This window comes from Candoia aspera, chromosome 3 (assembly GCF_035149785.1).
Source record: "Candoia aspera isolate rCanAsp1 chromosome 3, rCanAsp1.hap2, whole genome shotgun sequence".
NCBI classification, from domain to species: domain Eukaryota; kingdom Metazoa; phylum Chordata; class Lepidosauria; order Squamata; family Boidae; genus Candoia; species Candoia aspera.
In genome coordinates, this window is record NC_086155.1 from 20,463,814 (window position 1) to 20,483,162 (window position 19,349).

Here is a 19,349-nt window from a genome sequence, read left to right on the forward strand (position 1 = left end):
ACAAACCAAATAAATTCATGGAGGATACAGTTATTAGTCTTGAAAAGTCAGTATTATCTCTAGGTTGGGGGCAGCATGCCCCCAAATACCAATTATAGGGGAACAACAGCAGGAGAGGGCAATTTTTCCACCTCCTGCTTGCATCTGGTTCACTATTGTGTGAAACAAAATTCTAGACCAAGATGGGCCTTGGTCTGATTCAGTAGGATATTCTTAGGCTTTTAAGTTGTAAGTTTATTCTACCACTTCTTCATTTCTTATAGGCTCCTACCTTTCATAATGTACTCATTTTCAGATGACCCTGGAAGTGTCAGGGCTTTGAAAAGATTTGTTAGCAGCATTTCAACATATGGAACCATCTCTGAAGCTGTAATTCTGTAGAGGAAGACAATATTTTAATATCCCCAGTACTTTCCTGATTACTTATCAAGACCCTTGAGGAGACAAACATTCTGACTTGCTCTCAAAGAGAGAAAGTATGTAGCATTAGGGAATGGATAGAAGTGCAAGAAACAGAAAACCATGCTACTTTTAAGCCCCTCTAGAACTGAAGTTCAATCAATAAGTAATTCAGAAGTTTCATTTTAAGAAATGTAAGAATCAGCCTTACATATAAATGTGGGTAATTTTAGAAATTAGGGTCTCCTAAGTCCAAGAATGGGAAAAATCAAATATTTTCTAACCTGATCAATAAGAAATAAATAAATAAATAAATGCTTTGTGTAGCACATTTATAACCAGTCTAAAACTTACAGTGTGGTATTGTTAGCTCCTTTCATTGTAAATAATCTTTCAAGGGCATGGGCTGCATATGTATGAACTACAATACTTTCTGCTTGAAGGTGATTGATTAGGAGAGGAATAGACACCAACAGCTGTTCTTTAGGTACCTACAAAATAAACATACAGGTAAAATATTTTAGGAACAATACCAAATCATCTGATGGAAATAACGGGTGAAATATTTCACTATTGGCCACTGAAAACATTATTATCTTAATCATCTTATTTTAAAAATGCAGACAGAATACTAAGGGCTTAGTCACAACCATATGAAGCTTTTTTATATATTCTATAAATCAGAGTCATGGATCAATAAAAGTATGCTTAGATGGTTCAGCTATCAAAAAAAATCAGTTGGAAAAAACATTACAGTTAGCAAAACCCTGAAGACATTCCACATTTCAGACTCTATTAATTTTTCCAAAACTCAACCCAACATTCAGAACTAGGTAAATTTAGAAATGTCAGGTATTGACAAGACTGAAATACATGTGGCTCCATGTTTATACAGTGGTTCTGTTTAGTTTTGACTACTGCTGGTTCCCATCTTCCCAGGTTCAGTCTTTATAATACATAGGAAAACAGGGCTCCTGAGACCCGTTGTACTGAAGATAAGAACCTTTAAGAGTTATACTGAAGGGAGCAACCTCCTATTTAAACGAAGATGAAGTATCTCCTGCATATTGGACTCTATGAAACAGGGTTTCCCAGTTATACAGCAAGGACGGATGGACATTACAGAAGACTGATAACGCAACAGAGTCATTGGGAGTTGGGCAGCACACAAAGCTAGTAAATAAATAAATATTTTAAACAAACTTACTTGGTTCCTGAAAATCATGATGTATTTAATGCCATCAGCCTTAAGCACTGGAAATTCATTTACTGTAAAAATTAAATAGTTTCTGTACATAAATATATATAATAGAATCCTTCAGTCTGCTATCTGTTTTTCAGCTTACTCCCCAATTTACAAAAGAAGCAAGATCTCCACTGATACTAATAATAAGAGTTATTGGGTAAATTAAGCATATAACAAATAGTAAAATAATCTGAAATAGAAGTGAGAAACCAAGTATCAGATCTCTATACACCAGACTTAAATGTTCCTCCAAAAAATCTTATTCTTCCCCTGGATTCTATGTTTAGAATATAACCAGTCAAATACCATCAGGGACAGTATTTTGTCCCTGATCAGCAAAGGCCCTTTAGCGATTTAGGCAGAGTTTCCTTTCATTTAATAATATAGTATCAGAACATATCTCTGTAAAAATCCAGTATGAGCAATAGTCCACTTGTACCTATAAAAACAGTGAAATCTTTCAAAATCAAGCTTCTCTGTATACCACCACTATCCTTCTGTAGGCCTAGATATTCCCTGCATTCCATAACCGCAGCTCCTAAATTATACCCATAGTTAGTTTATAGTTAGAGATATTGAAGATATTTCATATAGAATGTTAAACTTACCATTAGGAGACTTTAAATCTGGTAGAATATGATTCATAAAGAATTCTGTCAAATTTACTAGTTCATTGGCTTGGGTTATTCCATGCTATGGAGGGAAACAGGATAATCATTTTTTTAAAATCTGTATTGATTGATTTATACTTCCATTTAAATATGCATTGCTGAAATGCACTGTGAACGGTACCTAGCACTTTCTGTAAGTGATCTGCCTTATTGTTCTCGTTTCAAAGTTTAAACTGTAAAGCAGAAACAAATGAACACTCTAAATCAAATATTTGGAGTATTTGGGCAAGCATAAAGTAGATTAACCACAATATTTTAGCAATATCTCCCAGGTTTCAGAAGCAGCCCTGCAAGTAGTAGGCCGACTTGATCCAGTTTATTCACCAAAGTCTCCTTTTAAGCCACTGAGATTTTGAAGGATCTGCATGCCCATGACAGTTTTTATTGTAGAGATCTCCTGTATCTCTGCAACGAAGTAAGTTACCCAATCTGATTCTTCTGCTGAAAAGAAATGGAATCACCTGAACAGCCAGGCATATATCTGTCTGCATATCACCAAAGTTCTATTCACTCCAGCTATACATTATGATGCTTGGCCCTTATTCAGGACCTATCATTGCTATATGCTTCACCTCACACATTTCTAGCATTGCTCATTTTGCTGAGCCTCTGAGACACCATTATTCAGTTCCCAACACTGGTTAACAAATATTTTTCTTTGCTCAGCACTGGGGAATAGCTATCTCAGGCATGGGTGGAAGGTAATGTGAGCAGTGTCCATACAGACAATCTCCAGGTTAAGTATTCCATGATGTCCACTTTTTAGATTTAAAAGACTGCAACCAATACATGCTAGTGGGCTAATACCTTTATGAAATGTGCTAGAGGTTAAAATAGGGAAACGACAGAAATCAAGGTATGAACTGATGTTATAACCTCTTCCTCAAAAGGACCCAGATCTTATTATACCCTTTAATTCCTAATGAAACACCAAGTACCTTTTGCGTTTGAGCTTTTGATGCCAAAGATGTTACAAGGTAAATAGCAGCATCCTTATGTTTCCAATTGACAGATGGATTTTTTGCGTATTCTTGCAGCATAGAATTAACATAACCAGAAAAGATCCCCGTCACAGGTCCTTCAAAAAACTTGCATAAGCCCCTTACTAGATCACAGGCTGCTCTGCGTCTGGTATCAATATCTACACCAGAAAAAGGTAAAAATTAAGAGCATGGCAGGTTATACTTAAACACAATCACTGTCTCTTGATTTTGATTCACTGCTTTTAATATTACTAAATAAGACTTACACAACTGTGCATGCCAAACTAGTAAGGATAGGCTGACAACAACAACAAAAAAGAGAACATATGAAGTGCCTATTTGTCAAGATATAGTAGTTTAATTAGTGCTAAAATACAGAAATTGAATGTACAATCACAAACATTTCAAGATTCTATATATACACTCTAATATTGTTAATCACTTAAGATTACAGGATAAATGGTTGTTTTTGTAGGCACCACCTTGTGCATGATGAAAATGAAAAAAAGGAGAAAAAAACTTATTGCCCCAGAAGTAAGTTTTAAATTCTAAATGCACACATACTGGACTGAACTTCTGGAGTAAGAAATTAGTTGGGTTTATAATGTGCTACTAAGTTAGTTTCAACAATACTCCATAGGAACAGAGCTGAAGAACATGAATTGAGTACGTTGAAATTATATATAGGAAACTTTCAAAGTAGTTGATCTCTGAATAAACACTGTACAGACTTGTTTGGGATGACTTGAGAAGGATTGGGGGCATTAGTTAAACCAGAGCAAAGCAGAGATATTGTGGCCATCCAGAATTTGCTGAACTGTAATTTCAAGAATCCCTCACCATAGCTATGCTTGCTAGGGCTCCTGAATATTGTTATTAAGCAACACCTGGAGGACTACTTCTAGAACTGGAGATAAAGTATAAGTCCCATGGTAGTATTGAAGTAGTATTGTTAGGCTGTCAAGAGAGAATTAATAGATACTAAAAAGCAAAGAAAAACATAATCACACAAAACTGCTTTTAGGGCTAAGTCTAATGTAAACTAAATGCAAACACTTAGCTGTTGTATAACTGAAGCATAAAGGACTGCAAAATTTAAATTGCTTACAACTTAGTGTCTGTTCTAAGATAAGACACATTTTGCACCTTCAAGTTATAAAGATGTTCTCTCCTCTCTGTATCTGGGAGGGGGGCACATCTGCCTCCAACACCTTCCAAATACCTTTCTTTCCCTTCTACCCCTTCAGGAAAATTGCAGGAACAAGCCAGTTTGATATGCTGCCCTTGAAGCCAAGAATACTGGCAACAACTAAGGGGAGAAAAGGCAGGCACTGAGAAAATCGGGGGGGGGGGGGGCGGGCAGGCAGAGAGGCTAGTTAGACTCTTAAAGCTGGCATCACCGGTGGTGGCTAAATAGAAGTAGAGAAAGGAAGGTGTTATGTAGATCTAGTGAAGTGAGGAAGTAAGCCTCTGCTGATGTCCTCAGCCTTTTTCCACTCTCCCCCTCCTGAACTATGTCCATGAGGAACACACGTTTTGGTTCTGTGTCCAGAGTGAATATACAAGCTTTGATCCAAGAAGGGATCACCTGGAAATAGAGTCCATCCACTGAATATTTTGCACATCCTTATTTCTAATAGGGATGTGCAAATACTATATAGACAGCCAGTTTGGTGTCGTGGTTAAGGCATCAGGCTGGAAACCGGGAGACCAGGAGTTCTAGTCCCACTTTAGTGACCTTGGGCCAGTCACTTTCTCTCAGCTCTAGGAAGAAGGCAAAGGCAAACCACTTCCAAAAAACCCCTGCAGGACTTGTCCAGGCAGTCACCAGGAGTCAGAAACTGACTCAAAAGCATACACGGGCACACTGTAAGTTTATCCACCAATACTATTTGTTTATCCACTATCAAAACAATTACCTGACCCTTCCAAATCTCTTCTAATATATTCTTCAGAATTATCTTCAAAAGCTTCTTCATCAGCAGCTAGGTGATATCAAATTGTAAAGATTAAACACTTTGCTAAAACTAATTTGTTTTTAATATCACATATTTTTGATAATAATTTGTTAAATCAACCATATGCATGATTTGTGAAGTAATTTAGTATAATCACTAGAGTTATTTTTATTTATTTATTATGTTATCATCCACAAAATAAACAGAACTTCCTGGTCAAATTATGAATACACAGCTTCTCATTATAAAATCCTAAGCAGTTTATCACGGTATGAAAAACAGCTTATGAACCTTCAGTATTGTGGTTATGATATCTTCATGAAACCCTGCAGGATTCTGACTCTCCCTTTTCATTTACAATGAATGAAACTAAGAGCATCTTATAGAATTATAGGTTTAGAAGGGGTCTTGGAGATCTACTCCAAGTCCCTGGCCAAAGGAGGAATCCTCAGACCAGCCAAAACTAAAGGCTAACCTTTGTTTGAAAATGTTCAGTGATGGGTCACCCATGACTCCAGAAGCCAGACTACTCCATTGCTTAATAGCATTTATGGTCAGGAAAATTTGAATCTCCTTCAGTCATGCTTCCACCCAATGGTTCTTGTCCTATCCTTATTCACATCAAATCCACATCCTCTTCCCTATAGTAGCCCTTCAAGTATTGGACTGCTATCATGTCTCCTCTTAGACTTCTCTTCTTTAGGCTAAACATACATAGTTCTTTTAACTGTTCTTCATAGGCTTTAGCCTTCAGACCCCTTGCCATCTCTGTTGCTCTTCTCTGCACTCTTCCAGTTCCTCAGCATCCTTTTTCTGTTGTGGTGACTAAAACTGGACACAGTATTCTAGATGCAGTCTGACCAGTGTGGCACAGAGTTGAACTATCACTTTCTGTGATCTTGACCTCTGTTGATGCTAAAAGAGCCAATGCAGACCTGGACTGCAACTGCAGCACACTGCTGGCTCATGCTTAATCTGTAGTGGACCAGACACCCAGATCTGTCACCTCCAGTGATATATCTTAGTGAAGTAGTATTCCCCCTGAAAAAGCAAATCTGGAACTGTGGGGTCTTCCTGAATTTACAGCCAATGCTGGATAGGAAGACGGAGTCTGTGCCAGGGAACTTTGCCCAGCTTTAGCTGGTGTGCCAGTTGTAGCCCTACATGGAGTGGGAAGTGACTCATGCACTTACCACCACCTGCCTACTGCACTGTGCTCCTGCATGGGAGTGACTTTGAAACCATTCATAAAATGCAGATGGCAAAAATGTAACAGCTTGTATATTAGCAAATCAAGTCCTCACAGCAACATAACACCTATTTTGCAGTTGCTGCATTGGTTACCAATACATTTCAAGGTGCTGCTTTTGACCAAAATGTTAGGATCTACATATTTTCAGGACCACCTTCTAGGCACAGAAGCAGCCCACCTAGCTCATCCAGTGATTATGCCCTGCTAACAGTCTTTATTGTTCCCCAGGCCAACAAGGTGAAGAGGATGGGAACTCTCAGGTGACTTTTTTCAGCTACAGACCCCGTATCATGAAATAGAAAAAAATAGGCATTGTACTGAGCTTAGATATAAAATGCATACTAAACGAAAATACTACCCCACTTCCTCCTTGCTGGTCTTCTGGAAGCTACCGAAGACTGAATTCTTCTGCAGGGCATTTGCAGAATGTCACAGTTGAACTTATTTTCACTTTGCACTTGTTTTTAATTAATCTATGGTGTTTTCATGTTCAATAATGCTTTATATTTTGTAAAGTGCTGAATGTCATTTTGGGGTGTCTGGTTGTATAGATAGAAAACAAACAAACAAACAAATAAGTAAATCGATGTACCTCTAAATTCCATATTGGGAACAATAACTTTTTCACAAATACTTGTCAATGTATTCTGATCTTCAAACAGGTGCTTGTAATGGGGTCTCTCACAAACGGAAGCCAGGAACTGGATTGCATTACTTACCAGCTGTAAGACAAAGACATGAACAAGCGTTATTTGAAAAAGTACCACAATGTTTATTTCAAGCATGATGAAAGAGAGCCAGGTACTTATACTTACCAGATCGTACTTAACTTCTTGACCAGTTGTGACCAATAAATTCCAAATTGCAGTGACAAAACGGGGCAGGTAAGGCTGAAATTCTTCATCATATTTTTGTGCATAGAGAGCAGCGTTGTCACAAATTTGGGATTTCAAAAGCTCTAGAAGACCAGCTTCCTCTTCATCCTACCACCACCACCAACAAAAATATTATTAACCACACTCATCCTTATTTTATTCACATTTTAATGCACCTTACCACCCAAAAGTTCCATATAAATTTCACTACCAATAGACATACAGTCACAATGCCATTTTTACTACTGAATATGAATACGATTTCAGAGAAAATTAACAGAACGTTTATCACGTTACTTACATCTGTTTGTAAGAGTTTATTATCCAAAGTTAAAAGGTTATGGAAGTTCATCATCCAAGTTTCCATGTTATCTTCAAAAAATTCAGGAAGGTCCTACAGATTAAGGTACAAGTTCATATTTTAAATTATTTTTTACGGTAACTAATTCTGGCAGAATCTGCTCAAAGGAAAGTTTTCAAATGATTATAAATAAAGGATTTATGAAATCCAAATTGTATTTTTTATATTTAGAATTCCAATCTTCTCATTTTTTGATCAGTACAGCTGACCCAACTTCTTTGGATCAGTGAATACATGACTACCTGAAAACATGTCATTAGCAGTCTAAGAGGATGGTCTGCCATGGGGAGGGAGGCTTATCCATTCACAAAATGGCTATCAAGCTTTGTAGGAAAACACTGATTTACCAGAAGAAGCTGCATTCTAGTACCTTTTCCAGCCCTTCAGGATACTTCATTCAGCAAAGGTGGACACATGTACAAATACAGTATTAGGCTATTGCCATCAATTGTCATTTTTTTAAAAATGCCATATGGCATTTTTTGGTAAAATCCAAGGCCTCTCAGAAATGCAGTATATTGCTTCTTTTTTTTCATGATTATCAGTGCCAGAACAGAATGGATCAGAAATGTATTACAACAAATCGTTTTTGTTCAAAAGACGCACCCTTACTTAAAGGCAGTGAGCATAAAATTAACCAAATCTGAGAACATCAACCTTTGTCTTGACTTAATTATATTTAAGTCCATCTACTATTCCAGATTGGATATCCTGCCTGTTAATATCCATTAAAACCCTTTTCTTTGCTCTCCTGACATAAATTTTGATCAGGCTTATTCTTATTGAAATGAACCAGAGCAGAAGCTAAATGTAAAAAGGCAATCTTATTATATTAAAAGGTGATATATACACTATTTTTCATCTGTTAAAACGGCAAGAAATATTCTGTCCATGTGATTCACACAGCCAGCATTCACCTTTATCCAGATTCTTTGCTTTTAAAACATTTCATCATCCCAAAAATCTATGAAGACTTTTTTAAATTAGCAACACCAAGGTCTTTCATCAATTATTGCTGCTTGAACATCAACAGGGATGGATCAGAACTATTAACCAGAAAACATAAAGGTGGCTTACTTGAAAGTTTAAACTGTAGAACAACTTAGCAATAAGAATCAGAGAGGAGAACAGAACTTTCAAAGCGCTGGCATCATTTGCATGAGTACTGCAAAGCTCAATGGTGGCCTAGAAAAGGAAAGATTAATAACCACTTTAAACTTAAAAGTTTCCACTTCTTTTCTATTAAAACGCAACAAGTGTACAAAAACCACAAGATATTAAAAAATCAGAGTTAGCAAAACAATCACAGCCACTACCATCAGAAGTCTGAATATTAAAAGCGCTATTTTAAAAAACTTTCTTAGTAATCTCAGTATCAGTATCTATTTTTTCTTATCTTAACTTTTCTAGGAAGTTAACATTCAAAGTAGTAAAATGGAAATCACAACCTCACATGTACCCAACATATGTTTAAGCTCTGCTATGAAGATGAAATACTGTAAAGTGTTTTTGCCAGGATTCAAATGTCAAAAGCAACGCTGTACCTTGAAGAGATTGGTCAAGGGTAGTGCAAATGCATCAAGGACAAGTTTGATCTCTGTCCACAGTTCATTTGATTTAAACTCATGACGGTACCTAATGAAGAAAGGAAAATTCAAGTAATTTAATGTATACTGAATAAATTCCTAATGAAGTTGGTAAACTACACTCAAAGTCAATCAAAACACAATTACTGCACAGCAGAGCATTTTTACTCGCAAACAAAAATGGGGGGTTCAGAGCCCTTTCCCATACCTTTTGAATAGAGAATGTGCTGTACGAAGAACTCCGTTAATAACATGGAAATCACCACTCTGAAAGCGATTTACCATTTCTGTTAGCAGGTCAGGCCACTTCTGAGGAAAGTCTTCTCTGCCAATTATGCTAATAGCATCACTTAACTACAAAAAGAGAATAAATAAGGATAGTTGAAAAGGGATAAACTGTTGCTTTAACTCAGTGCTTCCCAAACTTTTTCCTTTATTACCCAAAACCGCTTATCAGAAAGTCCTTTTTACCCAATGTAGGTAAGAAAAACCACTTACCCAACTTTTTAAAATATTTTTTTTATCCTTTTATTATTTTTATAAATAACTCAAGGCAGGGAACATACCTAATACTCCTTCCTCCTCCTAACAACAACCCTGAGGTGAGTTGGGCTGAGAGAGAGTGACTGGCCCAAAGTCACCCAGCCGGCTTTCATGCCTATGGTGGGACTAGAACTCCTAGTTTCTAGCCTGGAGCCTTCACCATAGACCATACTGGCTCTTTTTGGGTAATTTGAGTCCCTCTTCTGGGGGAGATGGGCGGTGGCTAAATTTGAGTAATAAATAAATAAAATAAATTTACCCATGTTTGCGAAGCACTGCTTTAACTAAATGCAATACAGAACCTTATTTAGAATAAAGGACCCAAGTACACATTAGTAGCTGAAAACAGTAAACATGTGTCTACCTCCCTTTTTCTCCAGCAGACCTTGTTCGTAACATCAGACTTCAGGAAAGACACCTAGAACACTGCTGGAGGAAGATGAAGTGTGAAGAGCTAATCTGACTGAACATGGGAAAGAGCCTTTATTAAGGATTACCCCGTGGTAACAAGAACAACAAAATATCATTATTTTTCTGTTCTTACGGCACCCACAGATTGCCTTCTAGCAGCCCTGTCAAAGAAATTCCAGTCCCTCTTACGGAGGGGTGAGTTGGAAGATCACTTGAAGGGCTATTATGAGAACTATCTGAGGCATCTGTTGGATAAAATTGCTCACATTTGCTCTGAGCTGGACTCCAGCATGCAGGTCCTGTACAATTGGTTGAAGCGTCTGGAATGGTTATTTGGGAAAAAATTGAGCCTGTTAGTCCCAAGGAAGTGAATAGGCTGTATAAGCATGGCCACCTGCTCATTAGATTCATGGCCCTGATTGGTCAAGACCTCCTGGAAGATGACATGTAATGAATCAAAGTGATGAATCCATCCTTGAGGGAGGGAGCGGTTTTGACTGAGCTTAAGGAAGCAATGTTCTTCTGCTTCCTCAAGAAGCCACTGCTGGGCCAAATGGTCTCGGACAATATCTAACCTGTATTTCTAACCTGTCTCCCATCTTCCCTGCTAGGGCTGCTGAACAAGTGCTTCAGAGGTTCTGAAAGAAATGGATTATCTGGATCCCTTCCAGTCAGGTTTTAGGCCTGGGCATAGTACTGAGACAGCACTAGTGGGACTGGGATTGGGTGGTGACCATCACACTGCTTCTTGATCTCTTGGTGGCCTTCAATACCACTGATCAAGGTATCCTTATGACTCTCTCAGGATGTTGAGGGTTAGAGGCACAGTGATTCAGTGATTCTTCTCCTTCCTCCAGGGCCGGTTCTAATCAATGTTGATTGGGGAGAAAGCCAGCCTTGAACCTTGCTGTGTGGAGTTTCTCGGGGCTTGATTCTTTTCCCACTCCTGTTTAACATTTATTCAAAGCTCCTAGGTGAGGTAATCCATGGCATGGAGTTAGTACCATCAGCACACTGATGATACCCAGTTGTGCGTCTCAGCCACTGGTCACCTAATTGGCCATCAAGGTTCTGTGTAAGTGGACAGGGAGGAACAAACTCACACTCAACTCTAACCAGACTGAGTGGCTCTAGATTTCAAGGCCTCCTGGATCCAGAGATTTCCCATCTTGGTTCTGAATGGGGCTGCACTACTCAGACCACATGGCAACTCTGGCTCAGAGGGCTTTTGCACAAATCAATCTTGTGAGTCAACTGTACCATTCTTAGATTAGAGGTTCTTACTCAGCCACTCATCCTTTGTCTACCTCGTCTGGATTACTGCAATTTGTAGGGCTTGCCCCGAAGACCAATTGGAAGCTACAGCTATTCCAGAATGCAGCAGTGTGAGTAATGGACACTCATCAGTATGCTCATGTAACACTATTCCTTTGCAAGGTGCACTGATTGTCAGTGGGCTTTTCAGTGTGATTCAAGGTGCTGGTTATCTCCTTTAAAGCTTCTCATGGCACAGGGCCTGGTTATTTGGGGCACCGTCTGACTCTGATAATCTCTGCCCATCCAGTTAGATCTGACAAGGCTGGTATTCTCAAGGTCCTGTCATGTAAGCAGTGTCATCAGCTGGGACCCATGAAATGCCCCTGCTTTGTTGCTGTGCCTGCCCTCTGGAACAGCATCTAGAAGGACCTGACTCTGCCTGCCTTTTGAAAAGCTGTTAAAACCTGACTTTTCTCCCAGTGACCATCTCTGATTATTTGAACTACCTCTAGTGCAAAAAGTTTAACCATATTGTATTATATTTCATTTTTATAGTTATTTCCTTTAAAAAAATGTTATGGCACCCTGACTAATATGTCAGGTAGATGGCTGTATAAATTTATATATATTTCCTTCTGCCACCACATATAAATGGCTGCCTCTAGCAAACAGAATTGGGCCACAGACTATGTCATGCTATATGTTCTATTAGATGCTATGGACAAATAAGTACATGTATGAGTTGCTGTTTTCAACTGCAGACACATATTTATCATTATAACTAATTTAGCCCTAAAACAATGCAACTTTTACTATATGAAGCTAAGGAAACATACTGCATATGGAAATTAAAAATAAAAACCTTCTTGGAATAAAAATTGGTGGAGTTTCATACAGTGCCTTAATATTTCCTGACTCTAAGCTTCTCCTATAAGTTTTTATTCTGCAGTGACATGTATCTTTGGTATTACTCCGACATCTTTAACAAATCAAGTACATTTGGAAACACGGAGTATAGAAAAACCCAACAAACATGGAGTGATAATGCAGATTTTATCTTATCTCCGATGAGAAACATTTGAAGCTGTTATTCTTAAGAAAGAGCCATTGCATAATCTTGCCTTGTACTCCAGTTTTTAGAACATTTAATTTATATTTTATTTCGTAAATATGTATGCTACTCTGATAATCATGCACTGAACAGAAGCAAACGTATTTTCAAAATTAATAAAAGTCATTGTAACATAGCCAACATCTTTTTTTTTCTGAGACCAATGGCTTCCTAGGCCTAAGCCATAGAATGGGGACCCCTATTGATTTAGGATTTACAGTATTAGTCATTATCAACTATCCACAGCATGCTTTAACCAAGTTAGGTGAGCCAATGTTATAACTGTTTTTACCACAATAGAGAAATACCTATCAATTTTTACATTTGACTTAAACGTACTTATACAGATATGACTGCTCTTAAATATTCTTGTTCCTAACACACTTGAACTGATATGGTTTGATATATCTAATATTCCTTAAAACCCTTATATAACTACCAATCTCCCTGCAAAATCAGAGTAGAATTCCACTTTTAGTTGCCTTACCTGTTTCTGAATTTGTTCTGGGCTGCTAAGCATCAGGTGTACTATGTTGGCTTTAATAGCTATCCTATCAGTTTCACATATTTTGTCTGGTTCATCTTCAATCTGCAAACAAAGTATTAGTTAATTTAAGACCATACCTTTTCTAGACATTGCTAAGTTGATTGCTTCATACAGAGGATAAATAGGAGACAAATACTTTTCTGCACACCCGTAATGAATAGTCATCTCAGGATATATAACTTTAAATTAAAATCAGTGGCTGCAAAATCTGAAACAGATTATGAAATTAAAGTTCAATTCTAATTATATAATACCCTCCAAAGCAGAGTTGCAAAACTCTGGTCCATAAAACCCCCACTCCTCATCTACTGATGGCTTCTCTACTTTCTCCAAAAGTTCAAATTGTAAGAGAGAAACCATTGGGTCCTTTCTCCATACTATGCAGGAAGGGAAAAGGGCTAGGCAATTTATTTTTGCCACTTGTGCTTGTGCTATCCACAAAATGAAGACCTCTGCGTTGGCTATAGGACCTGGTAACTCAAGCATCTTTTGAATGCATGAACATACAGCATAAACAATCTGAATGTGCATATGAATGTATGTATAATGGAGGAATTAATGTAGTTATTATTCTCAGATTCAGATATAAAACTGATTCTGCCTCCAATAGTATGTAACAGATTTCCTATAAGTTCGTTATAGCATCCTAACAATCAATTTGGGCATAATAAACAGGCAACATATAATACATCTGTACCAGTTAACCAAATACCTACAATTCTCCAGTTTCTTTTAATATAATTCTTAAATGTGACAGAAGCACAGACTTTTATGACATTATCTTGTGACTTCTCCAATAGTGTTAAGAGTAGCAGTGGATAATTCTGGCTTCCTTCAACAGATTCAAGGAACTTTTCCGCTGTAAGAAAACATAAATAATATAGTTCGCAGTTTTATTATTGCCAAACCCCTATTGTTTAACATCAAAAAGAAACGAAAAGACTGGGGAAGGATAATAAATTGAAATAAGTATTTTTATATTGACAATACAGTTGCCATCCTGCTAGTATTAAACATCTTTGTATGTACAGGAGCTGCTAAACGTAGATCAGGATGCTGCTCTTAAATTTTATACTCTGGCTATTATATTTCGAAAAGATATCTACTCTGGGTTACTTTCTTATATTGCTTGGAATCACTGAACAGGAATAAAATAGACTCACCCCTATCACTGTACCAGAAAAATGAGGATATTTAACAGTATGCAGAAACAATTTGGCAATACATTTAAAGTTATTAAGAAATGTAAAGCATGAGAAAGCTATGGATAGAACAGTTTAATTATTCACAGAATCACAGAATATCTGAGTTAGAATCTTTAAAGACACTGAGTTCAAACTCCCACTCAGAGCAAGAATTTACTAAACCATTCACAACTATTAATCATTCAGGCTGCATTTGAAAACCTCCAGGGAAGGGAAATCCACCATTGTTCTAGGCAGACTGTTCTATTTCTTAACAGCTTTTCCTATCAGGAAATTCCATCTGACATTCAGCCAAAATCTCCTTTCTTTAATTTCAATCCATTACACCTTGCCCTTCTTTTGGTCTCAATAAAGAACAGGTCTGCCGCCCCTTGTATACGACAATCTATCAGATATTTGAAGACAGCTGTCATATCTCTCATGCTTCTCTTTTACAAACTAAACAGCCCAGCTCCTTTAACCATTCTTCATAGAATTTTGTTTCCAGTCCTCTTATTGGCCTGCTAAGATCATTTTGAACAGGGATTTTGTTCTTCAGTGTAGTAGCCAATCTTCCTAACTTGATATCTACGAATCTCCATTCCATTTTCTAGGTCATTCACGATTATATTGCTGCTCATCTTTCACCTGAGTTCATTAACATCTGCCTTCCTGAAGTCCAAGAACTGACATTTCTCAGGTTTTTCTCCTTTATCAAAGTCCAGCAGAGACACAGTCACTTTCCCCCAAGGTGCCTAACGCCTTCAGCCCATTGACCAACTTCTTTCTATTGATTAAGATGGTTCAGGGTGACCCCTTGTTTCTCTTTCACCTTCTGAAAAATGAACTTGTCAGTGAGAGAGATTCTAGCTGAGTTAATTTTCCAGCACTTAGCAGAGTAGTTGAACTCTCACATTACTTTTTGAAAAATTGAGTTCATTTAGAAAGGCACTGCCCTCTGCTTGAGTACATCACCTGTAATAACCTCTCACAATAGTATCACTTTTGTTTCTTACTCATCTTAATTTTATTCAGATGTTTTAAACTTGTATTCGTCTATAATTTCTTGACAAGCGTATAGCTTCTTTTTTAGATATAAAGACACTTAGTTTTCCTTTTTATTGGTTCCCATAGGCCCCTGTTTATCCAAATTGTGTTGCTGCAATGAAAATAAGACAAATCCAGACAAAGAAATAACTCCCTATTTTAAAAAGTACTTTTAAATCTGAAATATTTTAATTGATAAATTGTCAGGGGATATATATTTTTACTTTTATAAGTTCTTACCATATAATTTCTAATGTTTCAGGCTCACCCCATAAGGTAACAAATGTATTAATACAGTAATAGCAGAGTGAATGCTCTATTATTATGTGATATATTTTGTTAGTTTGTAGTTTATTATTGTATTTCTTGATTGTACTTTGTTTTTTCTTTTAAATTTTGCTGGTCATTGACCAAATAAATAAATTTACTTTACTCTTTCAGTCTTATTGAAATTTCTTTTGGTTTCCTTTCTGATTCCTGACCATAATCATTACTTTTGCTGTAGTGATTTTATGAGGCATAATACAAAGAATACCGAGATGGCTAATTATGAATAACATGTACTAAACAATTTACTTCAGCATCATCAGGGTCACTTAGATTTTAATGCATTAAATTCTTTGTATCATCTCAGTTATCTCATTATACAGAGATCTCATTAGGGATTCAGACAGTTAATAAGACTGGCAAAAGCTTATCCTACATCTCCCTTGATTGTAGCTAGTGTATTAAAGACATGTTGATAATTTCTTAATTAGCTAGTTGACTTAATTGTTCTCTGAAATTCAATTGATGTATTTTCTAAAATGTCACAGGGATCTAAAATGTTGTCCTTCAGTTTGCACAGGTTAGTGTCCTCCAATTAATGCCTTTTCTATCTGGTAAATGCTACCTTTTTTTTTCAAAAATAAGAATTAAAACTAGAATCATTTCAAACAATTGATCTTTCATTGCATAATATAGCTATGCAGTGCCTTAGATTTAAAGAAAAAAAGATGCTTTGGAGCACATGAAGCAGTAAAGTAGCACTTGTCTGCAGCTCCTAAAAGCAGACATGTCTTTTCCTGAGATCACGTGACTAGCCTCCATAGCTGCACACCATCCTGGGAAAAGATACATTTGGTTTAAAAAGTTATGGACAGGTGCTATGTTCATGCCCCATGCACTCTAAAGCACCTTTTTGCCTTTGAATCTAAAGTGTTGCATATAATAATGTTTTAACAGTTTGAAAAATCCTCTTTTGGTCAACGTATCTGAGTCGGGAAAAAAAAAATGAAGCATTTAGTTCTAAAAACGCCATGTAATATTCTGCTCTAAAGTATCACAATATGCCATTTAATGTGGTCTCAAATTTCTTATTCACGTTCTTAATTTTTAAACAGTTTACCAGGACGCCTTATGGCAGGATCAGGATCTAGTGTCTTCTTTAAGTATTCTGTTAAAGTCTGCAAATTGGCATCACTCAGCTCCATAACCGAACCTAAAAATTAACAAAATGTGTTCAGTAACTTTTAATGCCGTGTATTAAGAACAGTGTATTAAGACCAACCTTATTCTCAACAAAGCAAACACTACAATGTATTATTTTAAAAGTATACTTTCGCCAACAGAGCACACACTGATGCAAGTTCAAATCAGTCTTCTGTATGCTCTTAATTAGGATTTCTAAACTGACAAATGACCTCTCATTAAAAACATACACACAATTCATTGTACATTCTCCTATCCAATAGTAAACATGACCTAGAGTTGTGAATAAAAACATACACAAAAATAACACAGTAGATTTCACATGCAAATCATAACTTCCATGATCTGACATCATGTAGACTAAGATTTCAGTTGTCTCCGTCCAATATTATATGACCAGACTCCAGTTTCCTGGTTCTCTCATTTATCCCACTGTTCCTATTGTGCCTATTTGCTTTGGAAAATGCCCCCAATTCTCTGGAAGAAATATGAAAAGTACATGTTGTGGTGGGATTAAGAAGGCATAAAGAAAATCTTGCTGAACCTAGTTCCATCTTGCCTAAATTGGGTTAGAAAGTATGATCTCAGAATAGTACCAGACATAATTAAATGTTGCATCCTTCCTATATCCTTTTCAATGTGTCTTCCAAGAGTAACACAATTTACTAAGTCTAGTGGATGATGATTCTCTTTATTTTGAGACTGATATAAAATATAGTAGAGAAACTCTAACAGGCTTTCAAGATTCTATTATTATACCCTACAATAAAGGGCATTCCTGTCGTTCCTACAATAAAGGAACTCCCTGTTGTTCCTGTTTCCTGCCCTTGCCTACCATTAATCATGAAAAAATGACTTAAAAATAAAAGTATGTACAACTCCATACTATGTAATACCAAATACAGGTAAGTATGACCTTTTTCAAATTGTTTCATTTTAAAAACACAGGTTATTTATTGCGCTTTCAGTTCAAGCTGTCAGTTTTAATTTTCCAGGTTTTTCATGGTACAGAAAACTGTATCAAATCCCACTTAAGCTGTATTTTCCAAACCAAGTTCCTATCCCATTAGGTGCTCTATTTCTGACTAGAACTAAAGGGTTGAAGCTATCATTCAAGCCTCCAGCATAGAAAGCCAAACTAAAGCATTCCAGATTAATGTCTCTCTAGCATCTGCTTGAAGATGGAAGAGAAATCCACCACCTTCCCAGTTAACTGGTTCCAGTGTCAAATTCTTCCTTTAGGAAGTTGGAATCTGTCTTTTGTAATTTAGGTCCATTATTCTGAGTCCTGCGATCTGGAACGATACAAAACAGGACTTGACCTTCTATGTGACGCCCTTTCACATATTTGAAGAATGCTATCACATCTTCTCAGGTGTCTTTTTTCAAAGCTAAAGATACTTAGCTCCTTCAGAAAATTTTTAATCCTCTAATAATATCTGTTGCCCTTCTCGGAACCTGTTTCAATTTCTTTGTTGACAGAACTCTTTATAGGGCTTGAAGTGAGGTCTGAGGATGCAGAAAGAATAAATAGTTACTTCTCATGTTTCAAAAATTATACTTCTATTGATGCAGCCTAAAATTACACTTGCCTTTCTTTGCAGCCTTTACACTGCTGGCTCATATTCACTTTGAAATCAATTACTATTGTATCTGTTATATTTACTGTTACATTAAGCCACTTCTCCAACCTATTAATATTATTTTGAATTTTATTTCTTCTCTGTTGTTATATATCCTACCCAGATTTGTGCTATCTGCAAATTTGATAAATATTCCCTCCATCTCTTCATCTAAATCATTAAAAAAGTATTGAAGATTAGAGGTCTCAGGACTGATTCTGTGGCATCCCACTTAATACCTCTCTCCAATTTTATGATGGACCATTAATAAGAACTCTTCGCAAAGCTTCAAGCTATGTGCCCACTTAATTGTCATACTTAACTAGATTGCTAATTAAACTTGCCATGGAATACTCTGTGGAAATGTTGACACAATATACCTCAACTTCCACAAAATATCAAACTATCACCTCAGAAAGTTACCCAATCAAAAAATGAAAAAAAATTATTTTGGCAAGATTTGTTCTTGACAAATCCACGTTCATTTTTGTTAATTATGACATCGTTTTAAAAGAAACAAGAGTTTCATAAAAATCATCCTTGAAGCTGTGTTAGCATTCTGCTCCATGATCCCTGTTGTGACAGATTTTGACCTCGATCAACTTTAAGACCAGCTTTAAATCTTTTTTTAAGTTTTTGACCTTCCCCATAGGTATCACGTGGCAAGAGCTTGAATTTTTGGTTGATAGCTATTTTGTATCTCAATTCTGAATCACTGCATTTTAATGTATTATTTTAACATTCATTTTTAATAACAATCTTTATATGCCATACTGTTACCATTAACCCAGACCTTTTCTGATTATTAAACACACTGCTCTTGTCC

The 19,349-nt window shown here is 36.7% G+C and overlaps 1 protein-coding gene across 1 annotated transcript in view; it reads right to left on the minus strand.

Moving 5' to 3' along the window:
• CSE1L (chromosome segregation 1 like) overlaps nucleotides 1-19,349 on the minus strand; it is a 34,481-nt gene that overhangs the window by 13,791 nt on the left and 1,341 nt on the right. The window contains exons 2-16 of the mRNA XM_063297086.1: nucleotides 16,819-16,911; nucleotides 13,917-14,059; nucleotides 13,141-13,242; nucleotides 9,540-9,685; nucleotides 9,290-9,380; nucleotides 8,823-8,930; nucleotides 7,686-7,778; nucleotides 7,325-7,492; nucleotides 7,102-7,231; nucleotides 5,219-5,284; nucleotides 3,255-3,457; nucleotides 2,254-2,338; nucleotides 1,607-1,668; nucleotides 754-890; nucleotides 272-375 (exon numbers count right to left, since the gene is read on the minus strand). Coding sequence (XP_063153156.1) covers nucleotides 272-375; nucleotides 754-890; nucleotides 1,607-1,668; nucleotides 2,254-2,338; nucleotides 3,255-3,457; nucleotides 5,219-5,284; nucleotides 7,102-7,231; nucleotides 7,325-7,492; nucleotides 7,686-7,778; nucleotides 8,823-8,930; nucleotides 9,290-9,380; nucleotides 9,540-9,685; nucleotides 13,141-13,242; nucleotides 13,917-14,059; nucleotides 16,819-16,903 — 1,723 coding nt within the window. The 5' untranslated portion in view covers nucleotides 16,904-16,911. The remainder of the gene's footprint in view (nucleotides 1-271; nucleotides 376-753; nucleotides 891-1,606; nucleotides 1,669-2,253; nucleotides 2,339-3,254; nucleotides 3,458-5,218; nucleotides 5,285-7,101; nucleotides 7,232-7,324; nucleotides 7,493-7,685; nucleotides 7,779-8,822; nucleotides 8,931-9,289; nucleotides 9,381-9,539; nucleotides 9,686-13,140; nucleotides 13,243-13,916; nucleotides 14,060-16,818; nucleotides 16,912-19,349) is intronic.